Below are 12,962 nucleotides of genomic sequence, written 5' to 3' on the forward strand. Positions count from 1 at the left end.
GTCCTTTTACAGTCTTGCTCTTCAAATGCTCTTCGTTAACCTTTCAAAAGCTATGCACAGTTTTTAATGGGATTATCATTATTGCTCTATATCTTACACTTGAATATTAAATGCGAGAGGATTAGCCATTAATTTTATGCTTCCAAGGAATGGTTGTCAGCCTGAAAAGCCTGAAGAACTATGGATGAAAGAGTTGAGACAGTGATCTTAACACAAGTTTTATTAGCGCAGCAGAGGATTGCTTGCCTGTGAAGATACACTTTAAGAAGAAGGTGATAGGAAATGTGTAGGCCCTCTTGGCTTACTGTGGGTTTTCTTATTTTGGTAGTTCAACAAGATATGTATTATTAGGGGAAATCATTTCAAGGTTTACAGATTTCAAACACATGTAGTGAGATAGATGTAATTGTAAGAAAAATATATATATTTTTTTTTTAGGAATCCTTTTTTCAGGACATTGACCTGCTACAAAAGCATGGAATTGTAAGTATTACCAATGACTTTACCACACAGAATTGTCCACGTAAAGCTATTTTAATGTTATTTCCAAAAGTGTTTACACATTGATACAAATAACTGAAATTCCTCCTTGCAATAAATATTAAATCATTCGTGTGAAGACAAATTTTGCCTTTGGTTTTAAGACAAAATCTCATTCCTGCCAGATTCCTAAATAAAGTGGCAAGATATTCAAAATATTTAGCACCCAGTACTTCTCGAAAAACAAACCAGATGTTAATTTATTTGAAAACTGTGTGATAGATTACTTCCTGCCAATCTCTGTAATTATACCTGCGTTTTTGGTTCCCGTGAAATTACACAGTGACAATTGTTCCTAAACTATTTTCAGAATGCTGTATAAGGGAGTAGAGTAGGAGTGAAGAAACTATAAATAACTAGAGAAATAAGTGGATAGATTTCTTCATCAGATATGAATTCCTATAATTGTTTTCATCACCATCATTACTATCACATAAACATCACCTTTTTACTTGAACTGTTGTTATTATGTGTTTGTCCACCATGTGACTGACTCATGGATCGGAATGTTCAGTGTTAAAGAAGCACAACAGGAAGTTGGGTTTGCCTGAAATAATGTAAACTTTAAGATAAATGACTATAGAGGGATAGAAAGGGATGGCAGGCACAATGAGACAGCATTCGTCAGCACTGTAGTTACTGCGCTCAGCAAGTCAGCAGTGTAATCGTTGTTGACTTTTATTGGCAGTTCATTGACAGAGAGTTTTAAAGAGAGTTCTGCAGAAGGATAACGAGATAGGGGGCTGTAATCAGCGTGGGACAGAGTAGGAAAAATACACAGATTCTTGTGTTAAAAATTTAAAAAGATGACCAAAGAGGTTGACCTCATGAGCTGGAAGGGAGCTGGAAGGGAGCTGTATTAGCCTGTCAATATTGAATAAGGCATGCACAGAGTTGATACTAAGGTATGAAGGATCCTGAAAATAAAGAGATGATGACTTAGGCTGTTCTCTATTGTTCATTTTTTGGAGATACATCTGGTTTAATAACAGTTTCCTGATTTTTTTTTTCTCCTTCTTTCCAAGTGCTTATTCCCACCCCTCAGGGGAAGCTGCTATCATGACAGCCAGGACTACTAATGCTGAATGCTTCATAGTATTGAACTGTAGTCTAAGGATGTGTAAATCCTAGCACCTTGGTTGGTAAATACACTGTTGGTGAAAGGTGTATCTGTGAGGGAGAGAACAAGAACTTTTGCAACCAGGTCTACTACTTGGGAAATTGTAGTGTCTTAATTTGATGTGATAACAAAGACAAAGCCACTGAAGAAATGTAGCAGCTGGGTGATGCAATTAAAGTTCCAGTCTAGAAAAATGATCTTTGCAGGAGTAGCTTGTTGTCTTAATAGAAAAACACTATGTGAACAACAGTTCAGTGCTTTTTATGTTGCTGATTTTTATATTCTTCTGGGTGGAAGAGTCGTTTTTATTTGTAATTGATTTTACCTCACCTGTCACTATTAATGTAATAATCAAAAAAACTTCACAGGATGAGAAGCAAGCTTCCCAAGGAACATGACTAATTCCTCCCATAGCCCCCTCCTTTCTTATGTCTTATGTACCCACACACTTGAGATAAATAGAGGATACATCTAGTTCATAGTATGTGGTTGGATGTTTTTTCTTTTAAAGAAATAACTTGGCTGGAGATGGTAAGTTGAAGTATTATCCCAAATCTTTCATGTGTTATGTTTTCTTCTGAGTAATCTGTTGCTTGCCTTTAAATTTCAAGTGATGTCAGACTCATAAAATGAGGTGAGATGAGGCAAAATGTGTCAGTAGGGTGCTGACTGAAGTCATACTGTGGCCAATAAATGAAAAACTCCAGTAAATCCATTCTAGCTCAAAGTGTCTGTTGGATCTGGTAGGTTACTTGTATTTTACACTGGACTTGCTGTGAACATGCAGAAACAGCACAGCAGATAGTCAGCTTCAAACCACCCATGCAAGTCAGCTCCCAATTATCCATGATCAGATTACCTGGTTTACAGATTATCTGTGCTAAGGGACCAAGGGCAGACTGCGTTTGATAGAGTTTATTAGGTTATGCTCCACACTATCTGAAATAATTGGTACTGTTTCTTTACTACCAGCTTGGATCTAGAAAGACTGGTACTGAATGGGGACAAATAAGTACAACTGGACCCAACGTGCCTTTCTCACAAAAGCAGCAGGATGTCTCTGCACCAAGATCCCTCACACCAATGTTACTCAAAATTTTCTGTTATTTGGGTGTCCAAAACTAGAGAAGACAGAGTTTACTTGTAAATCTGTTTCTTTGTGAAAATACACATGCCTGAGTGTATAAGAAAGTGTTTGAAAGGTTTACTTTGCCTTCTAGTTGTTAACTGTCACAAGTACTCATAGAAAGGAACTTTCTTCACAGAACGTAGCAGATATTAAAAAACTGAAGTCAGTTGGGATCTGCACTATCAAAGGAATCCAGATGACAACAAGACGGGCGCTGTGCAATGTAAAAGGGCTTTCAGAGGCCAAGGTGGACAAGATTAAAGAAGCCGCAAATAAGCTTATTGTAAGGCAGTCACTTTCCTGATAATTTAAATTTTTTCTGTTCTTTCCAAAATGCTATGCAGAATTTCTCTTTACAGAATTTTTCACCACGTCATCAAGACAATTTTGAAAATAATTCTGCTCATTACTCTAAAGGGATAATACTTTATACTCTACAACAACCAGACAAATGCTGTGGTGCTTTTCATACCCAACATATGTAAATGAGGCTAGGGTGGAGAAGAAGATGCCTAGGCGGGATATCACGCTCTGTCAACAGGTTAAAGCTAAACAAAACAAATGTCTCACGTTCTCTTTGGTCTGCCTTAGGAGCCAGGATTCCTGACTGCATTTGAGTACAGTGAAAAACGGAAGATGGTATTTCATATTTCTACTGGCAGCCAGGAATTTGAGTAAGCTTACCTCTGCTTTAATCCTGCCTTAGGCCAAGTTGTTCCAATAATCATATTTATTGTCTGTAATGAGACAGAAAAATATAGAAGAACAAATACTCAGGATATATAGATTACCTCGCATTTAGATCCTGCGCTGGCTCAAAGATGCCTGAAACAGTAAGAAACAGAAACAGCTCCTTTTCTGATGATAACCTGACTTTGTATAGTCATTGTAAATAAACAGAGTTTGCAGCCAAAAATCCTGACTGCAACATCATTTTTTCACCTAGTTACACAACTTGCATGTCTCAGGTCAAAGTTGTAAGTCTTCAATACCTCTCTTGAGATACTTTTATGGAATTTTATCTTCCAAAGGTATTTTCTCTCTTCTTTCTTCCCCTTTCTTTTCTTTCTATTATTTTTTCTCTTGCACATACTAAGGAAGGTTAATTTTTTTTTTGTGAATCAGTGATCATTTAGAACCCTGCACTTAATGCATGATGTGAGGGGCTTTAGGACAGAAATAACTTCTCTTAAAGCAGCAAAAAATTATTTTTAACTTTCTTCTTGTGATTTTGCGGGTTTAACCATATCATAATTCTCTCTCTTCAGTAAACTTCTGGGTGGTGGGATTGAAAGCATGGCAATCACTGAGGCTTTTGGAGGTGAGAAAACCACATTGAATGAGTATTACTGAACAGACAAAGAACTGCAGAATAGTTTAGATTTTAAATCAAGTTGCATTACCTCTATCAAACACCACATTGTAATTATAAGACGAGTACCTGCATGAGTGGAAAAAGAAAGAATCCACTTCCTTTAGTGTTTTCCTATTTTTTCTCGTCATTTGCTTGCAGACAGTATGAGATGAGTAATCATTAGACTTGGGGGCATGCTGATTCAGTATGACATGCCATTATTAATGCCCTGATGCAATCTCTGTACCTTCTCAGTAATGAAACTGACACAAAAGATACTCTATTTATGCACACTCGGGATGTATTGAATTTCATAAAATATTTTGCATTCACAATTAACCTATTATTACAGTAAGTTTGATCAGGTAGTAAATAACGCTTCAAAAACAAAAAGGGTTTGTTAAACACCATAGTCTTCCCTTTAGAAAAGATATACCGGAGACTTGTATGAATTGATGTAGTGAAATTAATAAACTCATAAACTTCTTGATAATTTTACTGAAAATGAAATCGGGCTGGTCAGTGGACCCAACCGTTATTTTTAACTCTTCCCTCAATTATTACTTCTGCATAGTTGCCTTGCAATACTTAATTTCTACAGTAAAGTAGAAATGAAATTAGCAGTCAAGTGAGATCAAATTAAAGCATTTTAGATTCTACATTTCATGCAAGATATTTCGACTGCACATTATATAATTTATATATCTAGATTGAAAGATACAAAGGGTAAAAATAGAAGTGAATTTTATAAGTGTATGTTTCTAATTGCTGTAAATCCTGAATCTGCCAAACTCTGAAGAAAAAAAAATGACTTTTTTTTTTTTCTTTTTCTTCATTTAATAGAGTTCCGGACAGGCAAAACCCAGCTATCTCACACCCTTTGTGGTAAGTGTGCTACCTTAAAATGGAGAGCTTTTTTTTTTTTTTTCCACTGAACCCATTCTTTACCACAATATCAAAATTCAACATATAAAGGCAAGTTGGAATTGTCTATCTCTAGAAATACAGTGAAAAAGATCTCAGTGACTCTTACCTCTACTGATTGTGTTTGGATACAGAACTCATGTACATAATTGCTTTTTAATACTGTAAGTTTTGCCATAAGGAGGGAGAAGACCATAAACAATCCCTGAGAGCAAAACATGGATTACAGGGGAACAGGGACATTGCTCAGAAAAGGGCAAAGGCAAGATTCTTTCTCAGCAATGCTTTTAATTTCCTGATTTCAGGAGGTTTTCCTGAATATGACATTCTGAAAGGGCACTGAAAGGATACTACTGGCTCGTATTAACTGGATAAAGATATAGATTTTGGCAGTGCCAGATATAGCAGGACTCTGATTCCTCAGCGCTATCTCACAGTGTGGAAATAGTAGTAAATAATAACTGCTGTAACTATGAACACTGCTGGAATATAGTTTCTAGGCGCTGGATAGGCAAACATTCACTTAAATGAACCCATTGTTATAAAAGGATTGTGGCACCTTCTGCAAAAATGGAGCCTCTTCCATTTAGTACAATCTAATGGCCAAATTAGTCAGCAGAGTTGTATCCTTTTGCATGAACGATTACAACTGAATGAATTGAGTATTTTAGTTTATTCGCTTCGAAGAAACTAAAGCCATAATCAGTAACTATTCAGGAAAGATTTATACCCAAAGAATTTTTGATTATATGAATTACAGCTGGAAAAAAAACCTACAAAATCAATACTGTTAATTTGGGCAGAGGAATAAGAGGGTGTTTTGTGCATAAAAACTAATTAATAATACCCTCACCTATTTTCAATATAAAATATACAGATTTAGTGATGTTGCTGAGTAAAACACAATTTTGACACCATTAATTAAATCTCATCTGATCTCCAATAAAGGAAAATGGTGTGGCTTTCTTTTCAAGCTGGCAGTAAGGCTTGAGATACGAGCGATTTCCACATTGATTAAAAATGGTGGCTCTTTGTGATATGGATAAACAGTCATCAGATTTTATTAAAAATAATAATAGTGTAAGAAACTATTTTTCCCACTTTTTCATGTTGACATTCTGATTCATTCTAGTGACAGCTCAGCTTCCAGGACCAAGTGGCTACACAGGTGGAAAGATTATCTTCATTGATACTGAAAACACTTTGTATCTTTTGGGCTGTTGAAAGCTACAGGTGCAATGAACTGGGAAGACAGTTCAGTTTGTTATGAGTTTAAGCAAGAAGGAAGTTCCAGATAGCTCCATGCATGTAACACGTTATGATGGATACAGAAAGCTTGCAGAGCACAGTGCGTGGTGGCCCACAAGGCAGTGACGTTGCTCTGTCATTTGATCTAATCCAAGCTGGAAAAAATAGTTAGGATACAGATTTATTTTTAATTGCTTTTTTGAGATCTAACATGCTTTCTTAGTAATGGTACACGGTAGGAGGTGATAGATAGATGACAGGTGATAGAAGGTTTTATCCATGTATCAATCCCCCCCTCAAACCCTAAACACAAAGCAATTATCATCATGAGCCCAAAATTTTCTTAAGCGTATGTGAGACAGTGTGAAAAGTCAGTCTTCTCTAGGATCAGAATAAATGCTCTCTTTTTCCATAGATGTATTTTGGAATGGAGTCTTAGTATTTCAGAGCATTGTTTGTGCAAAGGTAAATCCTTAACCTTGACTAACATCAGCCGGCCAGACCGCCTTCGTGACATTGCTGATCGCTTCAACGTTGACCACGATGCCGTACTTGACAACGTGCTGTATGCACGTGCATATACTAGTAAGACCATCATTGCAACTGCCATGATACCTGTTTTTTTCCCCTAAGGCTTCTATTTTAATAGTTCTCAGTTTATTGGGTGAAATTGTCCCCTGAGGATCATAAATAATATTAAAAAATCATAAACAAAAGGAGTTACAAGCTTGCTTCTATTTCTGGGGGTGTACTGTAGCAGACTAGCTCAGTGTAAGTATTCCAGCTCCACTGCACTCCAAAAAGTTTTGCAGTTTGCTGCAACAACGTTGCTATGTGTATGATGGTTGTCAGTGTACCATCTTAGTAACAGAAACACCAATTAATGTAACTATGATTGCCTGAATGTGAGCTAATTCTATAATTTATACAATTATATATTTTATATATTTATAATTTTTATATATTTAAATATAATTTATAGACTTCTGTACAGAAATCCTCTATGATTTTGTGAACAGAACTTTATAGGGACAGTTGAATGCACTCTGTCAGAATACACCGCATTTAAACTTCAAGGAAATTTTAAATGGGACTTCTGTTTTCAGAATACAACATGAACATGAAAATATGGCAATACAATTTCTTTGTGTCATTTAATTCAGCATTGAATTCGAACAGTTGTATTCGTTTTCAGCTCTCAACACACACACATACAAAAGTTTTCTTCGCACAGCTTTGTTCTGCAGTTTTTCACAAAGAAGTTTTGTTGCCTGGGCAAGTGGTAACTGAAGTCTTCAGAAACTTGGGCATTATTAGGGTATTGTAGATGTAGCTTGTTAATGGGCAGTGCACTTCAAACGGCTGGCAGTGAAAATATGAACAGTGCAGACACCTAAAGTGGAATTTTAAAACCCAGGCTTTTGCTGCTTCAGAGCTCTTTCTGATCCTAATTTCGTTTGTCAACCGTACTTCCCATCAGGTGAACATCAGATGGAATTGCTCGACTATGTCGCAGCCAAGTTCCATGAGGAAGCTGGTATCTTCAAGCTATTGGTACAAGACACTTTTTTTCTCCTAAGCTTTCTGCTTTCAGAATCTATATTTTTTCCCACTGAATTTACTTATCCAGCATAATTCCAATACAGATCATTGACTCCATAATGGCACTCTTCCGTGTGGATTTCAGTGGTCGTGGAGAGTTGGCTGAACGACAACAGAAACTCGCTCAGATGCTGTCAAGGCTCCAAAAAATATCAGAAGGTAAGGGAAGCATTGCAAAATATGGAAAACATGGACTGGAGTTACTGAAACAGTACTTGTTGGTAGCACAACCGCCTCGTAGTCTGAGTGTGTTATCCAATCACACATTGGCCCAGGAATCTTTCCTCACTTTACGTATCTGTCAGTTACCAAAAAGAAACAAAAAAGATCAAACTAATTAAAAAATATATTATTTAAACGTGACAGATTAAGGGGTCTTTGGAATTATTCAATGTTTAGTGTTTTCTGAGAAACAGTGTTAAGTCCTAAATGAGAGGACAGGTTGTGGAACTGGACAAATATTCAGCCTTTCCCCAATTTCTACAGTCTAAATACTCAAGAAGCATGAAGAAAAAAGGATGAAGGCACAGAGAGCAGAGTAGGCTGTGTTCATTGCCTCATTCCCTGCACTGTGCAATGCTCTCGGAGATGATGATATGAACAGGATTCTTCCTTTTTTGGAATGTCTCAGAGATGTTGCTGAGGAATGAGCAAATGTTTTTTATGCAGTAAATACCAAAAAAAAAGCGGAACAGACAGAGGGACGGAGAAGAGGCCTAGGGCAGGGAGCCAACAGGGAAGACGTGTATTGGGAAAGGCTTGTTTAGTGGGACTCTGAAAAGGGCTCATTTTTGGCATATTTGGCAATATTACAGCTGAAGTCACACAGGAGCAGAGTTAGGCTTCTTCCGACCAAGCCCAGCCAGCAGACATAAGGAAGATTTGCTTCTCTTTCCTTTGTGATTTGCAGTGGTTCATTAGCAGCCTTGCTCTTACCAAGGGGGTGAGAATATTTTGGAGTTCTAATTTGCTCTAGCCCGCCTTCTTGGCTTTATTTTCTATTGCAGAATATAACGTGGCTGTGTTTGTGACCAATCAGATGACCGCTGATCCAGGAGCAACTATGACGTAAGATGATATTTTTTCTCTTTTTTTGTTAATTTATTCTCATCCCTATTGCATATTTAACAGAGATGAAAACTGGGATTGTGTGGAGCGAGAGGCGTTGATATGAAGGTATGCGCCTCTTTTCTTTAACTATTTCAGACTGATCATTGGCCCTTCTGGTGTGATAAATCATTTAGGGAAGACACCTATAGGTTTCTCTCAGTTTTCATAATTTTTTGTAAATGCTTATCTGCTGCCTGGAGTGATGGCCTCTTTCACTGTGACTCGAATAAGGAGAACAAACTACAGAAACTATTGAAAACAAAACACATTACTTTCTTGGGGAGCAGTGTATGTATGCAGTTTAAGGCGTGCATTTCTTGAGCCTCTTCCATCTGATGAGAGGACAATTATGCCACTGAGCATTGCACCGGGCATTTGAACATCCTGTCTTGAGGCAAGCGTGTTTCAGTCCTCTTTTGATTTATTTGCTTATTTATTATTCATTACTGAGTTCAGTATGCCTTGTCTGCCAGTTAATCACACCATTAACCTATGGAATTTGCACAGTGAATCATCAACATTTTCTTGCTAATTTAGCTTTCAGGCAGACCCAAAGAAGCCCATTGGGGGCCACATCCTCGCTCACGCTTCGACTACCCGAATTAGTTTGAGGAAAGGGCGGGGGGAGCTGCGCATTGCCAAGATATATGACAGGTAAATCACCGTCCCTTCATGGGAAGGAAGCCACGTTACGAGCAAGGGTAAGGTGACAAAGTTCACGGTACTGAAACTTAAGAGCCTGTGAAACAATTCATGGTTTCAAATTAACCACGTTTCTGGACAGTACGTTGAGAGAATATCTGAAAGGAGAAAATAATTAGCAGATTTAAAGTCATCTTGCATATCATGTGTATTTAACTACGTAATCTTTCATCATAAATCCTACTAGGTGCTCATCTCTTAGAGGCTATCAAATAGCCTGGTAAGGCTGGTGGTCCCTTAGCAGGAAAATTCCAGAGCTGTTAAATTACCAAGCTTGGCTGACCTCAGTTGGTAGCAGTTTACCTGCTAAGCTGTGGCAGATGCAAGTCACTAAAAATCATATTAATGAAATTGCACAGAGAGACCGCTGTGCCTGGTCAGGAGCTAAGACATGGAAGTTAAAGTTTGCATAAACAGAACCCTTTCTTCTCATGCACTTTCTCCGTTCCCCTCCTTTGTGTGTCATCTTCAGAGGTGGGTTTCACGTTTTTGATAATATTGATCACTTTCTAGAGTTTGCCCACAGGCATAAAGATGTTGAAGTATTCCATGTTGAAGTAGTCCACCTTGCTTATAGTTACATTTCAGGGACTGTTCCACGACTGCATTTAACATGGGGGAAAACCAGAAGTTTCTTTTTTTCCACCCCCAGTCCTGAGATGCCTGAAAATGAAGCCACGTTCGCAATAACTGCTGGAGGGATTGGAGATGCCAAAGAATAGGCAGAAAACAGATTCAAATATACAGCTGAAAACCTCCAAGGTACTTGGGATCTGTGCAAAGTCACTGACTCCCTGGCTGCATTTTTTTATTTTTGGAACCACTTGAGAGCTTTTGGGAGGACAGTGGGATAAACTCTGCGTGGTTCAGTTTTATTGATCTTAATAGAATTTGGTTCATTTAGGGTCTTCACTTTGCAAATGAACTTTCAGCAGATAAAGATATAAAAACCAAGCTCGTGAACTGTTCAAAGAATCCATTTCCTGTTTTTTTTGTGAAAATCAAAGCTGTCTTTTCACGTTTAATATTGTAGTTCCTTTAAAGAAATCTCTGAGGTAGTGTAAAATCAAACAGAATTAGAATTAGTTTAAAAATTGACAAGTACATAGGTGATAAATGTATGGAGAAGGCAGTGGCAGGAACAAGAGCCCAAGAACTTGATAGAATCTCATGTACAGTAGAGGAAAAATAGTTACTTGAAAATACTTAAGCATTTTTATGTTCAATAAATATTTTTTTTTAATTTCTTTTTAAAGCACTTTTATTTTTTTGAGGGAATGTTTTAAAATAGTTTTTCCTAAAGGTAAAAATAAAAACCAAATTAGAATAGCACTCTGCTTCTGTTGGGTTCTTTTAATCAACTCCTGCTCTCAATAATCTCATTGATCTTTCATGAGAGAAATAGAACATATGCAACCCAACATTTAAAAACCTTTTGTCTGGTTCTGTAAGGAAACAAACATTCCTTCTAGTATCAGTAAGAATACTAAAAAGAGTTTTTTAAAAAACATATTGTCATTATTTTTTTTTTATTAAAAAGTAGAAGAAAACAGAAGCAGGGACTACATGGGGGAGAGGCTGACACTCATATTTTCACTGAGGGAAACATGTTTATGATGCAGCTTGCTAAGAGAGCGTGCCCACAGGCCACTCAGCACAGGTGTAGCTCCAAACCAGCCAAAGCGTGCATCACTCACAGGAAAAAACTGGGAGTAAAGAGAGAAACAGGGGGGGCTAGGGGACAAAATACCGATCCAGTCTGCATTACCTCTGATGCTCATGGAATTTGTTTCAAAATAGACTAGACCATTTACACACAAGATGCTTTAATGGAAGGGTTTTTATTATTATTATTATTATTATTATTATTATTATTATTATTATTATTATTCCCTTCTGTATAAGAATGCTGATTAGAATGGGTCTAGCTGGTGTCTGGTTAAAAATCTTGTCTTTTTATTTAGATTAACTAATACACATAAGGTAATATGAAGTAAAAACACATCAGTGACCAGAAAACCATCAAAGAAAAGCCTGATGCTGTAGCCAAAGTTTAACTTCAGCGAGTTTACGCTGTGACAGACCTAAAGGGTTTGCCTTCTTTTAGCGGTTTCTTAACATATCTTGTTTTTATGCCTGGCTCCAGGCTGAGTTATTTGTTAACTTCAAGGGTTCAAAAGTAAAGGGGACTCACTTTCTCTTCTGCCAGTGTGGCTGATTTTTGACAATCTGGTAGCCTGGAAAGCACTGCTGACTGCGTGGCTTTTGTTCAGGCGAGGGCTTACTTTGGCTTGTGTACACAGATCACCACCAGGCAAAAATTCTGGTGCCAGGACGGCCTGATAGGTGCTAGAAGTACGAGCACAGCACGTTTCACATTTTATTATGTGTTATTATATATATATATATAATTATATATCTATATAAGGACATTTCACGGTCACCACCATAAGTTCTACTTCTTGCACAATTCAATACACAATTAACTGTATATTGTACAATATACACTTAATTTTTATTGTTTAGTTAGGATTTTCTGCTCGATTTTTGGAGTCAAAGACTAACAGGCCATAAATATCGGCAGTACGCCACACGCCAAGACCTCCCGGTAGCACACAGGCCCCGTACGTTGCAGGAGGAGGTTCTCTTTTACAAAATAGCACCGAGAATTTATGAAGTTTATGAAGGTGACATTGTAAGGGCAGTAAAATCGGGAATACGTTTGCTGCTGTAATGTGTATTTACATGCGTTTAAGTAGCAAGCAAGCTAAATGGATACCAAGTAGTTGCCTGTAAGTAACTGTTTACCTGCAAAAAAAATTACCTATGTTTAGCCAATCAGGACTAAAAGGCAACAACAGGCCTCCTGACACCGCCCGTGTTTAAAATTTAAAAACTATCCCAAGTGTTACACACAACCCAGTACTTTCAGCCTCCATGGACCACGGCCGCAGGCAGCAAAGCCGCGATCCCCGGGCCCAGCAGGCCATTTTTAAGGGCAGAAAGCCCACATCATGGCTGCTGCCGCTCCCGGCGCCGTGCGCGGTGCCCTGCGGGCGAAACCCGGCCCGAGGGGACCTGAGGGGTCCCGACAGAGCCCCCGGGACCGGGCCGGGTCCCCCGTGCCCCCGCCGCCATCATCATCCCCTCAGCCCCGCCGCCCGCCTCCGCGGGGCCAGCGGGCGCCAGGCCGTATTCTCCAAGCGCCGCTACGCCGCGCGAGTAGCGTAACG

The 12,962-nt window shown here is 38.3% G+C and overlaps 1 protein-coding gene across 12 annotated transcripts in view; it reads left to right on the top strand.

Moving 5' to 3' along the window:
- Positions 1 to 12,922, top strand: part of DMC1 (DNA meiotic recombinase 1) — a 31,001-nt gene extending 18,079 nt beyond the window's left edge. For 11 of the 12 annotated variants that reach the window (XM_066996231.1, XM_066996236.1, XM_048048213.2 and 8 more), the window contains 12 exons: positions 439 to 483; positions 2,926 to 3,072; positions 3,381 to 3,463; positions 4,058 to 4,110; positions 4,987 to 5,028; positions 6,200 to 6,272; positions 6,809 to 6,900; positions 7,796 to 7,869; positions 7,962 to 8,076; positions 8,925 to 8,985; positions 9,565 to 9,681; positions 10,382 to 12,921. In XM_066996231.1, coding sequence (XP_066852332.1) covers positions 439 to 483; positions 2,926 to 3,072; positions 3,381 to 3,463; positions 4,058 to 4,110; positions 4,987 to 5,028; positions 6,200 to 6,272; positions 6,809 to 6,900; positions 7,796 to 7,869; positions 7,962 to 8,076; positions 8,925 to 8,985; positions 9,565 to 9,681; positions 10,382 to 10,451 — 972 coding nt within the window. In that variant the 3' untranslated portion in view covers positions 10,452 to 12,921. Of the gene's footprint in view, positions 1 to 438; positions 484 to 2,925; positions 3,073 to 3,380; positions 3,464 to 4,057; positions 4,111 to 4,986; positions 5,029 to 6,199; positions 6,273 to 6,808; positions 6,901 to 7,795; positions 7,870 to 7,961; positions 8,077 to 8,924; positions 8,986 to 9,564; positions 9,682 to 10,381 lie in introns of all 12 variants that reach the window. The other variant, XM_066996271.1, reaches the window with a different exon arrangement.
- The last annotated feature ends 40 nt before the right edge of the window (positions 12,923 to 12,962 follow it).

The sequence above is a fragment of the Anser cygnoides genome, chromosome 1, assembly GCF_040182565.1.
Source record: "Anser cygnoides isolate HZ-2024a breed goose chromosome 1, Taihu_goose_T2T_genome, whole genome shotgun sequence".
In the NCBI taxonomy this organism is placed as follows: Eukaryota; Metazoa; Chordata; class Aves; order Anseriformes; family Anatidae; genus Anser; species Anser cygnoides.